An 18110-nucleotide genomic window follows, 5' to 3' on the forward strand; every position below is an offset into this window, starting at 1 on the left:
CAATATATACGTGGCTACATTCCCACTAATCTGCATCAATAAAATTCGACCCATTCCAGCAAAATTCACACTTTTTCTATTGCCACACAGATCAAGAAACCAATTATGTAGTACTTTTTACTTTAAAATAATGTTGATTAGTATTACTATTTTCTATTAATTATTACTGTAAGATTGTTATTAACCATTAGTTCCATACAATTGTAGCACCAACAGCCAAAATGGTTTCTATGTAGTTCTCACACATAATATGTGACAGTGATAGAAAGAAGAAAAGCGGAATGCTACCATACAATGTAAAATGTATTTATTATACCTGAAGGTTAAAGAAATTAAAGTCAATGATTTGATTTACCAAACCAGAGGATCTATTTTCATATTAAAATACCAAGAGCTTTAGGTAGATGTAAACCACGTAATTTTCCTTATACAAATTACACAGAAGCTAATTTGGTCTAGTGAAAACCTTCCATAGAAGGGTGCCAGAATCCAAAGAGCTATTTTAGACATACATACTCAAAAACTTGAAGTTGCCCGGTGGAATTTTTTTACTTTACTTTTTACATCATTCAACACCAGACTCTCCTCCTCTCCCAATGCTGTATCACAAACTGTTTTTGAGGATTCTGAGTTTGCTGTGTTTAAGAAACAAGAATAATAATAATAATAATAATAATAATAATAATAATTTATTTATACCCCGCCCAGCCACTCTGGGCGGCTTCCAAAAGAATATTAAAATAGAATAGGACTAACTGTACATTTCCTTGAACCCCACCCTATGTTTGTGATCTTGACACATTTTCAGTCTGAATATTTATATGCAACTACTTGAACTATGATGTTGGTAGGGATGAATAGCCACAGGTCCTATAAAAAAAAAAAAATACAGATAGACAGCATTCACATTTAAATGCTGTTTAAATAAAATGTACATTAGATGTACATCCACTTGATACCTATGTTTGTTCATCCAGCAAGATATATGCATCCACAGAAGACTAATAATAACAATAATAATAATAATAATAATAATAATAATAATAATAATAATAATAATAATATTTTATTTATACCCCGCCCTCCCCAGCCAAGACTGGGCTCAGGGCGGCTAGCAACCAATAATAAAAACAAGTTGATTAAAAAACAATTTAAAAGATTAAGATACAACATTAAAACATTAGGGTGCAGCCTCTTCACAGGAGGAGAAAGGAAAAAGAAAGGGGGGAGGGAATCAAACTGATTCTAAGCCCAAGGCCAGGTGGAACAACTCTGTCTTACAGGACCTGCGGAAAGGAATCAGATAGCATTCCACCAGGCCGGAGCCAGTGTTGATAAGGCCCTGGCTCTTGTTGAGGCTAATCTAACTTCCTTAGGGCCTGGGACCTCTAGGGTGTTGCTATATATGGATCTTAAGGTCCTCCGTGGGGCATACCGGGAGAGGTACATATCTTCTTAGGTGGACTGGCAAATAAGAAATCAGTTTCCCAAAAAAAATTCTTGGGGATTTGGGGTGGGGAAGAATATTCACTTTTTGCTGTAATGCAAAGTTAACTTGAAAATTAACTACAAAAAAATGTACAAAGCAATCTATAAAATTATCTACAGTCACTGAACAATTATTTCAATTATCTAGAATCAAATAGCTAAGCAAGGACTAGTTTTAGAAATCACATTTATATTCCTAGCACCATATATTCATTTACTCAATTCACTGAACCAGCATAGGGCAGTGAATCAGAAATCTCATTTGAACATGGGAAATCAAAATTCCTGGGCAAGCTGCCATCTCTCTGGCTATTATCTCCTAGGGTGCTTGAAAATTTGACTAGGTAACTATTCTAGAGTCTTCATGATAGTACATGAAAAAATCAGTTTAAAGAGTTTCTGAAACAGGGATTTATGTTCCCAGTTATGGAAATATAAGCAGTACCAGAGGATCATTCCACGCCACATCACCTGGTGCCATGTGCTCTCACGACTCAGATTTTCTTTTTAAAAAATTATGTGTAGATACCTATGAGATAACCTCAAATTTATTTTTTAAGTTTTTTGGTCCAAAATTGGGCACAGGAGAATTTTTTTTAAAAATTCAATTTTCGTGCAATTTGGGCTAATGCAATTTCTCTGTCAGTTTAGAAAAAAAACCCTCCTGTTTCGCTTATTTTTCAACCAATTGGGCTTATTTTGGTATCAAAATAAAGCTAATTGTGGTCTCTTTCAAAATAAGGTATAAAAATGGTATTGACACAGAATAGGGTCACTGACCATTCAAAGTGAATTTTTGTCATTTTATTCCCAGTAGAGTCAATAAGCCATAGCGCGCAAACCACAACTAACACATGTATCACACTTGTTTTGTAGAATGGGCTAACTATGTACTTGTTATGTTTTAAAAATAAGTAGGGTATTTTTTGCAGTTATAAAATAAATTGATTTTGAAGTAATTTTTTTACAAAAAATAAAACTGTACAGGTTTAAGGTCGCTTTGAGCCTGAAATAACTCACACATTCATGAGAATAGTTAAAATTGTACCCTCTTATGTTAGGGATGCGGGTGGCGCTGTGCTCTAAACCACTGAGCCTCTTGGGCTTGCCGATCAGAAGGTCGGTGGTTCAAATCCCTGTGACGGGGTGAGCTCCCATTGCTCAGTCCCAGCTCCTGCCAACCTAGCGGTACGAAAGCACACCAAAAAAGTACAAGTAGATAAATAGGTACCGCTCCAGCAGGAAAGTAATGGGCATTTCCATGCGCTGCTCTGGTTTCGGTGTTCCGTTGTGCCAGAAGCGGCTTAGTCATGCTGGCCACATGACCTGGAAAAACTGCCTGTGGACAAACACTGGCTCCCTTGGCCTTTAAATTGAGATGAGCGCCGCAACCCCAGAGTTGTCTGCGACTGGACTTAACTGTCAGGAGTTCTTTACCTTTACCGTTTATGTTACAATGTCATCCGATATATTTTTAAAAGTAAGTTTTATTATTTAATAAAAACAAAATACATCTCAGAGCCTGTTTTATTGTTGGTGGGCAAGATCAGGATGCCTGAGACTCACTAGGCAACAGTACCCCAGCTATGGAGCACTCTCGTCTCCAGGCTTTGACTGGCACCAACCTTGAGTCTTTTTCAGCCCCAACTAAGACTCTCCTCTTCCACCAGGCTGTTTGGCATAGCCTTTATGTGCCCAAGTTTCTGCAAGTGCACTAGTTAACCAACTAGTCAGATTGATATATTTAATAGATGGAGGATTGATGCATTTTAAAGTGAATTCTATTTGGCTTTCTTTGTGTACTGTGTCTTGTGACTTGCTCCAAGATCACATGTGATGAGGGGTGGGATGTAAACCTTATAAACAAACTAAAAAATATATACTAGGAAAGATGTTGTAGGAGACATCTTCCTCAGTGGAGCAACCCCCTGGCCCCCCCCCCCACATCCCTGCTACAGGGAAAGGTAGTTGAACAGCAGAGGGTTGAAAAAACAGTTAAAGGAGAAAGACATGAGAATTGAATATTAGAACTGTCATAGAAAAGAAGTCTGCAAAGGGAAGTAAGTACCTGTCCCCACAGTGAAGTTCAAGTGAGATGGGTGGAAGAGCAATGAGCTGGTTGTCACTGTACTCTTCATGAAATACCCATGGGATAATCCCATACTATTTCATACTGGACACTGTCAGTCTTCTGTAGGAGACTGTCATTCCACTCTCTACTTTGTTAACTTCTGCGCTTAGATCATGCTGTCATTGTATTCTGGACATCATTCTGATGTCATTTCAACAATGTACATTATACTGTTTTTTCATTTTCATTTTAGGCATTTTCATTTACCCTGGAGACTGCAATCTTATTTTTCTTCATATTATCATTCCATTGCTACTCCTCTTTGGATACTACCATCATTCCAAGGAGAATTATTTTGCTCTGAACACTACAGCAAAGACTGGAGCTGGGAGAATCCATCATTCACCCCCCCCCCAAATTTCCTTGCCTTCTACCTTCCCACTCTAAAAATTGCAAGTGCTGGTTTGACCTATAAAGCCTTAAATGGTTCAGGACGTTAATAACTCAAGGAACTCCTCATATGAACTGATAAGGACCCAGCAATCATAATCTAAGGCCCTTCTTTGTGTGCCACAAGAGGTCTGTGGAGAGTGGCAACATGACAATGGGCCTTTTCTGCGGTGGCTACCCTTTTGTGGAATGCTCTTCCCGGGGAGGCTCGCCTGCCGCCTTCATTACGTATCTTCAGGTGCCAGACAAAAATGTTTTTCTATAACCAGCCCTTTGGCTGATTAACATTCTATGGCTTTTTAAATGTGTTACTTTGTGAGGGGCTATTGGTTTGTTATTGCTGTAAGCCGCCTTGTGATCTTCAGATGAAGATGCATATACAAATTTAACAAATAAATAATAAAATTGTTTAACTTTGTATTGTTCCTTCGAGGAAGTAGTTTGGGAGTGATACAGGGAGAGGTCTAAGATAAGGGAATATATTTTTCTGTAATTCCTATTAAATATTATGACAATGAAAGAAACTGGAGTCTGATGCTCCTGTCTTCCTTTTCTTTATGGTTTGTAAAAAGCAAGAGTTTAGTTTGTTGTAGGCAAAGCTTGTCAGTTAATAAAATAAATCTATGTTAAAGAAGTCAACCTTCCAAGGACCATCATTCCTATTGAGAAGCCCTTGGGTGTCACAATAAAGCATGAACTTCATCGCTAGCCAAGGCACTCATTCATCACATGAACCCATATCTCACCTTCTGTACAAGGAGTGGAGTTATTGTGGCTTTATATATGTTGCTGGCCTACATCCCCCATCATCCCTGACAATTTGCCATGCCATCTAGGGTTGATGGGAAATGGAACTCAACAACATATAGATAGCATCAGTGTAAAACAGGGATGGAGATCCTGTGGCTATCTCACAGTAAATACAGTGTGTGCTACCTACTGAAAACACAGTGTGGGGAACCAGAACTCAACACCATTAACAGTTGTTCCAATATTCTAAAAAAATAAAGAGCAAACTGTTGAAAGAAAATATGTGTGCCCACCTCTGTGGGTGCTCTAGAGATACTGACTCCAAAGAAACACATGTCTCTTCCTCTCTTATGTGTATGTGTTACTGCAGGAGTTGGTGAAATATCAAGCAGAAAGAACTACATCAGGAAAGATGCTACGAGTAGCAGAGTCAAAGCAACTTGCATATTTGACTTTATACAACTATTATCATTTTAATAAATGCTGCAACTTCCAAACTGCTGCTGGTTGCCCAGTTCTACTGTTCTGAAATTACCTCTAATGTGAAAAGCTTTAGCAAGTAGAATTGAACATAATGATTTTTACTTGGTTCCTTGTTTCTGAAACTTTTATATTTAAAGTAGTATTTAAGGTTTTTTTTCTAAGCACTGAAGGCTCAAAACTTAAATGAAATATCTAATGAGACAACAAAACAGCCTTGTATTTAAGCATTCGGTTGGTTGCCATGGGCACTTGGGAATTCCACATCCATTGGCTGTTAGATGATGACCAGAATACTCTATCCTTCCTTCACCATTTCGTTCAGCTTCCATGTTACCCATGAAGGAAAGCCCCTTCCTCCACAGCAGCAGGTTGTCAACAGCGTTCAAAATTTGCCATGTGCCAGATGAATTTTGCACCTGGCTCTTGGCCACTTGCGACCAAGTGAAGATGCCCGGGTGCAATGATGGCGCCTAACGTCTACACCATCTGGAGGTGCATGCCTAGGGATCCTTGGATCTTCCCAGTTTTCACACACTAACAACACATCCTTTAGAAGTCTACCAAAGATATTTTACCTGCACAATTAGAACAACTTTCAGGAACCAAAAGGTCGTATTGAAAAATACGACTTTCAAGCCATCTAGCCCCCAAATGGCAACTAGACATTCCATTTTGGCGGCTGTAACCCCGCCACCTAACTTATATATCTAGTTTCTAACGCTGGTTGTCAAAGGAAAGATAAATTACTCTGTCCCTCCTTTGCCAGCCTACCCAGTGTTCATCTTGGCTGTGGAGGAAATGCTTTCTCTTCTTCAGCAGTCAGAACAGAAGCTGAGCGGCATGGCAAAGGAGAAACAGTGCATTCTGTTTTATCTTTGCCAGTCCACTCAGCTTCTGTCCTGGTCACAGAGGAATGAAGTGACCCATGACACAACTGCCAGCTTCCTATGATGGACAAACAGGAGGCAAAGCCCTTTTCTGTGCACCCAGCACAAACAACAAACAGGCTGTAGCAGGTAAACATTGCTCCTTATCTCTTCTCCCTGCCAGTTGTGTTTCTAGTATAGCTGCAAAACAAACAAACAAACAAACAAACAAAAACAAACAAACAAAAACTCTAGTCTTATTTTTAATCATAGAAAAGGATGGAAGAATTCTTTTTAAGGCTAGTAACTTTTAGGGGCTCAATAATAATAATCATAATACAAACGCCTCAGGTTACAAACGCTTCAGGTTACAAACTCTGCTAACCTGGAAAAGTTACCTCGAGTTGAGAACTTTGCCCCAGGATAAGAACGGAAATCATGTGCCGGCAGCACAGCAGCAGCAAGAGGTCCCATTAGCGAAAGCACGCCTCTAGTTAAGAACAGTTTCAGGTTAAGAACGGACCTCCAGAACAAATTAAGTTCGTAACTAGAGGTACCACTGTAACTTGCAAGGTAGTAAGGGCTGGACAAGAGTTTCTCAAGGGCATGTTGCAATACTTAGGCAGTGAAGCTGGGTTGATGGACAATGATGCATTTTTGAAATGTGTTTCCTGTCCTTATGGTTGCAGCCTTTTAAAAAAATCCCACAGCTGTTTAGGAAAAATTACTGTAAGGCGGCAGCAAGTACAGCAGTTGCTCCAATATGTTGTTGTGTGAATAAGCAATTAATAACTTGCTTTTGCTCCTTCTTAAATACAGTGGTACCTCGGGTTAAATACTTAATTCGTTCCGGAGGTCCGTTCTTAACCTGAAACTGTTCTTAACCTAAAGCACCACTTTAGCTAATGGGGCCTCCCGCTGCTGCCGCACCACCGAAACACAATTTCTGTTCTCATCCTGAAGCAAAGTTCTTAACCCAAGGTAATATTTCTGGGTTAGCGGAGTCTGTAACCTGAAGCGTATGTAACCTGAAGCGTATGTAACCCGAGGTACCACTGTATAGCAGTTTACACCACCTTTACCTGATCCCATGGTCTATTTAACTGCTCACTGTATGAAAATGGTAACATTGGGGATGTGGGCCAATAGCAAACTTCTTTTTAGAAAAAGAGCAGAAACATATTATCCACATTTCACTGTTAATTCATTGTATGGTTTTTGTTGCTGCTACCAAAAGTTACGAAACTTTACATTAAGCGTTGTAGTAAAGAGAAGCTGATGACTCTAACTTGTCGATATTTCAGTCCATGTAAAAGGGGGAAACAGAAGACTTAAATCAAACGCGGTGATTGGGGGGGGGGGAGAAGTCATATGTTAACATTTGTTCACTGATATTTAAAGTGCAAACTAGGATAGAATTAAAGTCTGCCATAAACCCTATTACCTCCAATACTCAAAGATCACTAATTTTGCCTTATACTTTGTACAGTCGTACCTTCCTGCTGGAGTGGTACCTATATATCTACAGTGGTACCTCAGGTTAAGTACTTAATTTGTTCCGGAGGTCCGTTCTTAACCTGAAACTGTTCTTAATCTGAAGCACCACTTTAGCTAATGGGACCTCCTGCTGCCACTGCACTGCCACTGCACAATTTCTGTTCTCATCCTGAAGCAAAGTTCTTAACCCGAGGTACTATTTCTGGGTTAGCGGAGTCCGTAACCTGAAGTGTATGTAACCTGAGGTACCACTGTACATCACATGTTCCAATGTGATGTACAGACCAGAATACAGCAACCTCAGCTATACAGTGGTACCTCGGGTTAAGTACTTAATTCGTTCCGGAGGTCCGTACTTAACCTGAAACTGTTCTTAACCTGAAGCACAACTTTAACTAATGGGGCCTCCTGCTGCTGCCGTGCTGCCGGAGCACGATTTCTGTTCTTATCCTGAAGCAAAGTTCTTAACCTGAAGCACTATTTCTGGGTTAGCAGAGTGTGTAACCTCAAGCGTATGTAACCTGAAGCGTATGTAACCCGAGGTACCACTGTATCTTTTACTGGACCCAAATTGTCATTCCTACACACTGAACCTAAAAGCTATCTGCCCTCACCAACACCTTACTTCAATTCTACTCAGAGTTCACTTTTCAGCTGATTCCCTGAAGTATAAGCAATTAAAACTCTCTTGCTAATATGAATATAGAGATTTACAATGTAATCTTCAACATGTTTACTCTGAATTAAATTCAATCTGCCTTATTCCCACATAAATGGATCTAGGATTACAACCTTAGTTACCATAACAGTGCGAAATGTCAACACAGGTCTCCAATGCTATTGTTTGCTCAAGAGTCCAAAGTAACACTGAAAAAAGCTGGAGTGGCAGGGCTTCCTAAACTGGGTGAAAAACTCAAATAGAGGCAAGCACACTGACTTCAAGCGTCACTGGTGTACAACAGCATGCACAAAACAAAGCAGCAGTAACTCTTACTTACAATTTCAACAGCACATGGACTGTGGGAGTAAACCTCTCTGTATGTTTCTGGTATGAGCCAGTTGCATAGAGAGAGATGAGGGAGATCCTATGCTTATCCTGCTATGTTTCTGACTGCCTCAAAGATTGCCTGGCATGAAAGAGCCAGAATAAACCCAAGAACAGCCAGATACCCCCCTTCATTGTGCAAAGACAAGCACTACATGATATGAGCTACAGTCACCCAGCAGTAAAATAGGATGCAATGGAGGCCACCGCTGAATCAGACAACTCCATCTTCTGTAACTCTTCACAAGTTTTACTTTAAGAAATGCCCCGAATTCAGGTTCAACTGTGCAAAGAACAAAGTAAAGGGCCCTCTGGTGCCTTTTAAATTGCTGCAGAAAATATCAATACTGGCTTAAAACACCATAGCCAAAGCTATGCATGGCAAAGTATAGTTATTTTGAATTAAACCATAGCATGCTAGCTTGACTGCATAATGTAAGTGTAATGAGAAAGGACTGTTACCCAGACAATTACATAATATAATGTGGAACCATGGTAAAGCTAGCATGGCCCAACTACACCCCAGTTTTTTAAAAGATTGGTCAGAGTTCTCCTATGATTTTGCATTGCAATAATGACAAGCAAACTGCACAACTGTTTTACGACTTTTACCCAACATATATGACTTCTCTCCAAGCAGACCAAAGAAACTCAAAGTCTTAACAATTAAAACAAGACCCCCAAACAGATGTTATATAGAAAAGCAAATTTTAGACTATCACAAGAACCAGAAAGTTGAGGCAATAGTGTTTAGTCTATGGATACTGCATAGTAGGTGCACAGGCAGATTCTATTCCAGTCAGCCCAAGCACAATTAACACTTTCTACTATTAATATCAGGGACGAAGGTGGCGCTGTGGGTTAAACCACAGAGCCTAGGACTTGCCGATCAGAAGGTCGGCGGTTCGAATCCCCGCGATGGGGTGAGCTCCTGTTGCTTGGTCCCTGCTCCTGCCAACCTAGCAGTTCGAAAGCACGTCAAAGTGCATGTAGATAATTGGCACTGCTCCGGCAGGAAGGTAAACGGTGTTTCCGTGTGCTGCTCTGGTTCGCCAGAAGCGGTTTAGTCATGCTGGCCACATGACCCGGAAGCTGTACACCAGTTACCTCGGCCAATAAAGCGACATGAGCGCCACAATCCTAGAGTCAATCACGACTGGATCTAATAGTCAGGGGTCCCTTTACCTTTTACTATTAATATCACTAGCCATACCAGGAGCCCTATTAATGCCAGAGTTACTATGCAGCAGCATGAGCCAACAAAACATTTGATAAATTTGAGTTAAAGACCACAGGTGATTACAACCACAGGTGATTACAACAGCTAAGAACACTATTTCAGTTTCATTCAAGCAACCTAAGGGCCATGAGAGAGAACAGAATAATACATGAGCCACTCTGGGTTGAGGGGGAGACCAAATGTTTTCTCCCCACAAGCTACATACAAACAGCATAATGGAACTTCAATTTAACCTGATATCAGAATCAATGCCTGATGAGAAATAATACTTGTGCCACAGCTGGAGAAAACATCCTAGTAAAATGACAATATTAGACCTACAGCCCATTCCAGGTAAATTATAGTTAGGGGCCTTACTTAGTATTAATTAAAAAAAAACTAAGACAAAGTAAAGGAACACAGAATTATCAGTTTTAGTCCAAAAATGAAGAGGCTAGTAAGCTCCTGGGTTTATAAAATTCCAACTCTTCCCTTACACACCAGAATTTGCAGTTAGCAAAACATCCTTTAAAAATTATTAAATTGTCAGCTGCAATAAAATTTTGTTCATAAGATGCGATATATATTTTTTATCATTCTGGATAAAATATCTATGGCCACAGCAGTGGTTGAATTGTAGCTAGAAAGGAAATTGTCTTCAGATAAATGGTTTCCCTATGAGAAGGCTTCACCACTACACCTAGCTCCAGGTCAATAAATCAAATTAACTGCACCTTGTCCTCTGGCTAGTGACATCATCAGCTGGACCACATCTTTTTAAATAGGTGCAGAAACATATGCTTCTAAGGCATAAAATCATATTACATTTTTGTCTGGCCAACACCATGAAAGGGAAAACTATGTAAGGGTGAAAAAAGGCAGAAGACCAATTACTTTAAAATAAAATAAAAACATCACGAAATTTACAAAAATTCAAACTGTTCCTGTATATGCAGCTCATAGTCATGCTTCAAGGACTGTTCAATATTAATCAGACAGAGATACTGTAAAATATCCTGCTGTCAGATTATTTTTCTGCACAGATTGAAGAGAATGGTCACTAATGAGGCCTACATAAATCTGTCAAGTGTGCTAGCACTATATTAATAGATACCACCTTTAAAATAATTAGGGAGAGAGCTACTGTAACTTACTAGGCATTGTGCCGAATTGAAATGTTTGTTTTAACTAAAAAAGTGTTCCTAGTTTCATGAAGTATAAGGAACATTCATCCTTTTTCAATCACTCTTTTTTCACCACTCAATCATTTTTAGCTTTAATACACATCTACTAGCTTTAAAGGAGACAACAGAATTATATACCAAACATATTCTGTCCACAGCATTCAGATCCTAAATATCAAAATGGAAGTTATTTCTAATAACACCTCAGATTACTGCACATAATTTATAATGTGGGTTGTAGTGTCTAGATTGTCACTTATTCTATCAATGCTTGATAATACATACTATATTTATTACAAATAACTGAATTGCTAATTTCAGGGAGATGCAGTTTTCACAGTCCCTCAGACTGTAAGTGAGAAACTGTTCTTTTCTACATGAAAAAGTCAATCAAGACAAAGGGAGAAGAAAGCCCCCCCCCACCTCCGCTGCTCTATAAGGAGCAGCTTAGAAAGTCCTGTTGTTGCTATAAATTAAAAATAAGCCCCTTATATTTGCGGCATGAAGGGGGGGGGGAGAGAGAAAGAGAGAGAGAGGAGCTGTGAGCAGATCTGATGCTGCTCATGCCCCAGGAGGGTTTTGTTTTTGCTGTCGGGGCTGAGAGGGGGCATTTTGGTTATTAGTAAATAAATCAAGCAGCAGAGAGGGAGGCCTAAGCGCCTGCCAAAGGAGTCCGGGCCTAGCTTTCCTCCCTCCCCTCCATACAGCCTGGGTTTGATCTCAAGGCCCTGCTCGTTGCCAAGAAAATGTAAAAAAGCCAGAGAGCGAGAAAGAAGAATCATATTGAACCACAAAAGCACATGGGGCGAATGTAAAATATAAACACGGCATTGGGCTCTGAGTGGCTGTTATTAAAGGCCTGAATTACTAAACATGAGAGGCGGGGAAAGCCGGGCGGCCATTTCAATAATATAAACCTCCCCGAATTAGACATTATTCAAATGAGAGAGAAGGAGACCAGAGACGGGGTTGGGGGAGGAGGAGGAGGGAGGGAGAATTAGAAAGCAGCCACAGTCCGCTCGCCGGCCACCCCGGAACCCTGACCCGGCCACCCCATAATAATAATAATAATACGGGGATGGGAGACAAGGCATTGATTGTCAAGTGTCGTCTCCCTCTTCCTCTGCCGCCGCACCCCCCACCCCACCCCCGCCGCTATGATCCGGTGCAAGCCATTCAAGGGCTCCCTCCACCTCGCAGAAGGGCAGGCGAAGATTTGTCAGGGCAGCCCCAGACACCTCCGGGTGGGGGGGGGGGAGACAAGCCGCCCCTTATAGATTTCCTGTAGGGGGCACACAGACACCACACACACACACACACACACACTCCAATTTGCACGCGCACTCTCTTTCTTACACACACACACGGAAGGAGGAAGCCCCCACTGCCGCCCCTCTCCCTCCCCTTAGGCCAGGCAGCCCTACCCCGAGAGTAACCCCCAACACCCCTTGTTTGGCGCGCAGGCCTCGGCCTCTGGGGGAAACAGGACTGCCTTGGGAAAAGGGCGGAGGGGGGGGCCTTGCAGGGCGGGAGCCGAGGCGCAAAGAAAATAAAAATGAATAAATGCACGACTTCTCCCTCCTCCGCCCCCCTCCCTCCCCGTCCAATGCGACACCAGAGGGGCCGGGGGGTGCGGTTGCACCCGGGGACCGGGGAGGAGGCTGAGGGGGAAGGTGCTGCGCGCCCGCCGCTCCGTCCCTTCTTCCCAACCGCCGACACCCCCCTCCCTCCACACCCGGTCATTATGACGAAGCGCCCCCCCCCCGCCTCGCTTTTCCGCCGCTACCCCTATTATACAGTCTATATGAATATGTAAAGCGGCTTCGTGGTAGCGGCGGCGGTGCCCGGCCTAGCTGCCCGAGCAGGGCTTCTCAGGGCGAGGGTGGGGGGGGGACCCTGCCCGTTGCCCCCCGTCCCCCGGTGCCCGCGTGTCCCTCCGTGCGCCTCTCGCTTTTCCCCCGCACGGCGGCCACCCCCAGCTCCCTCCTGTGCCGTTAATTATAATAATCCTGAGTACTAATAAATTATGCTAAGCGGGGAAGGCGGGCGGCGGAGGGGGGGGCGCCCGCGTGTGCGAGTATGAATATGAATATGTAAAATGCAGTAATGATTACCTGCCGCCACCGCCGCCGCCGAACTCTCATCTTGACTCGCTGCTCCTCCGTCCGCCATTTTGAATATTTTAATCAAAATCGGCCGCCCGATAAACCCTCCCTTGCTCGTTTGCCTCCTCGGCAGGGGCCCCCTCCCCACGCGCGGCGCCCTCTGCGCACGCGCGGCATCGGCGGCTTCCCTCCCTCGGCCTCGCAGCCTTTACGCGGCCCGTGCGCATGAGCGCCTCCTCCCCTCCCCTCCCCTCGCTGAGAGGCGCCCGCTAGATGTGCGGGGAGGAGGGAGCCACTTGGGTGCTGCCGCCGCCGCCGCCGCCGCCTTTTCCCGCTCTTCGCCGCTTTGGGACCCGAGCGGGTGACAGCAACCTTCTTGGTGACAGGGGCTAGCTAGCAGGCTGCGCGCTTGGGGGGCATCTCCAAAAGGCTTCTTGTTATCCACAGGAAAAGCGCGCCCCGCGCATGTTAAGCAGAGCCGCCTCCCCTTAGTACGCTCACCTGCGGGGAAATCTGAGCTAAGGGATTTATTATGATCATTATTCGCACTTTGCTCCCTCTTCCGCCTCCCGGGAGCAGGCGGGGAAGACTGGCGTTGTCCTGCGCGCCTGCCCCGTTCTGCAATTCCAACACGTGCAGCCCAATCCTCTGCGTGTTTTATTTCCATGCACGTTTTCTCAGAAGTAAGTCCCGGTGCATTGAGCAGAGTTTACCTCCACATAAGAGTGCGTATATGTTAAAAAATATTATTAAACTATTTCCAGAATGGAAATTTTTGAAATACGATTTTATTATATAAAATTCCCCCCCACCGCAACAATTTTACAAAACCAATGGAAAACAAAAACCCACACATACAAATAACAAAGCAGAATGAAACACCCCACTTTTCTAACCACAAAAAAAATGGATTCTGCTGAGAGACTGGCTTCCTTTGTCTCCTAGCAGTGAATAGTTTTCACCCCAGTTGAGCTGGTTGTTACAACGACCATGTATTTGAGAACCGGTGTTTGTGTTTTCCTCCTCCCTCCATCTCGCTTTCCTTTTGTGTCATGTATTTTACATTATATTCTTGAGGTCAGGAACTGTGTTGTTTGATTGTTTTAGAGTAATTGATCTGTAAGCCACTTTAGAGCCTTTTGGCTGAAGGCAGAGTGAAAATGCCTTTAATAAATAATAAATAAATAAAGATCCACAAGGCTGTTTTTATTAAAAAAAATTAAACAGCAAGTATCCTATAAATACCAATTAGGGCCGGATTTAGATGAAGAGAGGCCCTAGGCTACTCCACCTGTGAGGCCCCTCCCGACCCCCCACCTTCAGGGCTAGAAGAAAATGGAAGAGTGTTATAAACAAAATTGAGTGAAGCCAAGGATGATTATGGGTATTTAAAATTTTGCAATTCTCAATTTCTCCTCTAAAGGACATAAGATGTTATTGTTAAATACCATGGTGATTTTAAAAAATGCATAAAATTTACACTGAAAAACTTTTGCAATAACTGCACTTTGTAAACCTTTTGTGGAATAAGCATTAATTTTTAGGAAAAAGAAGTTGTAATGTTATTCTTTAAAAAACAAAACGCCTTGAGTTTACAAATTATATTGCCTGGGAAGTGTAAATAATATGACCATGATTACCTGACAGTGTGGCACTTTTAGAATCTACTTTATGTTGTCATTAAAAATTCAGTTTTAAAATATATATTAAGAAGTAAACTTCAACCATCAAATACAGGAAGGCTAAAATGTTTTTTCCTAGCCTTCCTCATAGCAAAATCATCCAAAACTTCATCAAAATTTGTTTGTCTAAGTTTGTCACTTTCAATGTACACAATGCTCAGGGCAGACAACCTCTCTTGAAACACTGTGATCCTTAAATCACTTTTAATTCTTTTGAGTCCTGAAAAACTCCTCTCTCCTGAGCAGTTAGTGGCCATAAGGCTAAGAAATAGCTGCAAGATTGCTTCCACATTAGGAAAGGCCATATGAATTTTTGCTTAATTTCTTGCTTAGATGCTGTCAAATTAGCAAAAATGGCAAACAATTGTGCAACATCACTGTACACAGTACTTCTTCTTTTTAAATTGGCCTCAAGTGCATCTAATAAAGGAATAAAGGATTTTATCCTAAACGTATCTCTTGAAGAAAGCGCATCTAAGGCATCAGGTGCACTTCTGTCATTTCTTTGCCATTCCCTCTTTGTCTCCTTGTTTTGTAGTTGACATCTGGCAAGGTGTCTTTTGCTTGTTTCTCAAGCTCATCAAAGGCATCTCGGATTTTCCTTTAAAAATCCAGAAGTGAACTGTACAAACCTGCACAAGAACTCAATAACAGATCTGATTTTTGGAAGGCTTTGCTGACCTTGTGAAAATGACCTAGCACACGGGTCCAAAAATGCAGCCTAAGCACAGATTCCAGTTCTTCCATTTCCTGCAAAAGATTGTTAGCTTGGAGCCTGGTCTCCCCCTTCCCATTAACATCAGAGTCAGGATGAGGTCCAGTTACCAACCTGCAGCCTAGCCTCCTGCCTTCTACAGGTAGTTCTGGATCCCTCCGAGGTTCCCTTCCCACTGCTGCTTTCCCTGATCCCAAAGGCCTCTCTCTGCCTGTGGGCAATATGCAGTGCATGCTGCAGGCACCAACAGGGCTCTGTGAAGTGTGAAAGATAGACTTCTCTGCCTGGGAGGGATGAGGCCAGTGCCAGTCACATGTGCTTGCCTTGCTCTGTTCAAGCCAAGGAGAAGGGAAGGAATGGAAGAGACTTGGGAGAGCTCGCTTGCCTAGTCTATCTGCCCCACTTGCACTCTCCCACTGATTAAAGTGCAGCATGTACCACTACTGACCTGACCCTTGAGCTAGGGAAGGCTGTGCAGCTGGTTGTTGACTCTGGGCCTGCTGGCTCTGGATTCTAAGATGGAAAATTTTGGGGTGTGAAAATACTCAACAGCCCAGCTTGCCAGGGCAAAAGTCCCTGCAGTTCTCTGCGGTTAGCAGAAGAAGGAAAGTCCAGCCAAGTATAGGAGCAAAACAGCGGTCAGTAGACCACAAACTTTATTGTTGCGCAACAGGTCTGCACACAGAGTAAGAACCCTCAACATGGGTTACAAGCTCTTTGAATACTTTCCCTCCCTACCAAGAATACATTTCCAGAACCATCATTGATACGTTGCTGATACATCACCATCATGTCACAAGGAGGGGGGGAAGTCGTGAGTTACCCAAGTTCATCAACTTGCCCCAGTTATCAGATCAAGTTCCTAACACCTTAAGTAAAAGGGTAAAGGGACCCCTGACCATTAGGTCCAGTCGTGACCGACTCTGGGGTTGCGGCGCTCATCTCGCTTTATTGGCCGAGGGAGCCAGCATACAGCTTCCAGGTCATGTGGCCAGCATGACTAAGCCGCTTCTGGCAAACCAAAGCAGCGCACGGAAACGCCGTTTACCTTCCTGCAGGAGTGGTACCTATTTATCTACTTGCACTTTGTGCTTTTGAACTGCTAGGTTGGCAGGAGCAGGGACTGAGCAATGGGAGCTCGCCCCATCGCGGGGATTCGAACAGTCAACCTTCTGATCGGCAAGTCCTAGGCACTGTGGTTTAACCCACATCCCAACACTTTAAGTACCCGCCAGCTAAAGAACAATAAAACTATTTGTGGGCACATGCACTAAACCCTGTCTGTGGTGCCTACCCTTTCCCCCAAAGAATGAGACAAGAGACCAGAGTATGGATTCAATGTGACCACAACTTAATTGAGCTTCAGAAGTGAGAAACTTGGCACAGGCCTTGGCAGGTAACGCTCTCAGCCCATCTGGCTGAGGATATGCAGGCTGATGAGGTTCAGTGAGAGGGGACTGTAAAGCACAAACTTACACAGCATGCCCTTCCACTAACCTCGTCCCAGGAGTTTGACCTACATGCCGCTGCTCTAGGGCCAGGGACTCCCGGTTTTGCCCTTTAATGGGCCCTGCAAGCGCTGCCGCCTGGGAAGGGAGCATTAACGCATCCCCCCGACTTGATGATAGACTAAAGGATACCTTGCCAAGGCGTAAAACCGCCACCCGAGGATGCCCGCCGCCCTCTAGAGTGGCGGTGGATGGGCCCAAGCACCCACCCCACACCGCCACTGCCGCCAGACAAATTGCGGCCTAGCCGAGCGGCTGCCGCCCTCTTGCGCCAACGAAATGCCCGACGGCAGGCAGTGGAGGGACCCCGCCCCCCTAGCGGCGCAACTGGCGGATGGCGGTGGCGGAGGAGCCATGCCCCCTGTCGCCGCCAAAAAACAAAGCTGGGATGCCCGCTGCCCTCTAGGGCTGGTGGAGTGCTCCCCCTTGTGGCGAGCAGCGGCGGATGGGCCCAAGCACCCACCCCATGCCGCCACTGCAGGAAGGAAAAAGGCCTCAAATGCGGCCTAGCCGGGTGACCGACCGAATAGAAAGGTCACAAAATGTGGCCTAGCCTGGTGGAGGGGCCATGCCCCCCCCATCAAGGCAAGAACACAAAAAGGCTGGTTACTTACCTCAATCTGGCCGCCAGGACACGCTCCTGTTGATGCTGATCCTGGAAGAAAGAAAACCAAATGAGGCTGGGTCAAAAGGGTCAGCCTCTTTTCTTTGGCCTTAGCCCCATCCCCGACCAGCCATCCACTGTCCTCCCTGGCCGAGGGCGGGTCAAAGGCCAACCCAAGCAGGTGGGATAATAATAATAATATTATAATTTATTATTTATACCCCGCCCATCTGGCTGAGTTTCCCCAGCCACTCTGGGCGGCTCCCACATCAAGTGTTAAAAACAGTACAGCGTTACATATTTAAAACTTCCCTGAACAGGGCTGCCTTAAGATGTCTTCTGAATGTCAGGTAATTGTTTATCTCTTTGACATCTGATGGGAGGGCGTTCCACAGGGCGGGCGCCACTACCGAGAAGGCCCTCTGTCTGGTTCCCTGTAGCCT

The 18110-nt window shown here is 43.7% G+C and overlaps 1 protein-coding gene across 4 annotated transcripts in view; it reads right to left on the minus strand.

Moving 5' to 3' along the window:
* The window catches only part of POU2F1 (POU class 2 homeobox 1), a 100266-nt gene extending 86957 nt beyond the window's left edge, over positions 1 to 13309 (minus strand). For all 4 annotated transcript variants that reach the window (XM_081858473.1, XM_081858472.1, XM_081858467.1 and 1 more), the window contains exon 1: positions 13168 to 13309. In XM_081858473.1, the coding sequence (XP_081714599.1) occupies positions 13168 to 13225 (58 nt within the window). In that variant the 5' untranslated portion in view covers positions 13226 to 13309. The remainder of the gene's footprint in view (positions 1 to 13167) is intronic.
* Between the last annotated feature and the right edge of the window lie 4801 nt (positions 13310 to 18110).

The sequence above is a fragment of the Podarcis erhardii genome, assembly GCF_964252035.2.
Source record: "Podarcis erhardii genome assembly, chromosome: 4".
In the NCBI taxonomy this organism is placed as follows: Eukaryota; Metazoa; Chordata; class Lepidosauria; order Squamata; family Lacertidae; genus Podarcis; species Podarcis erhardii.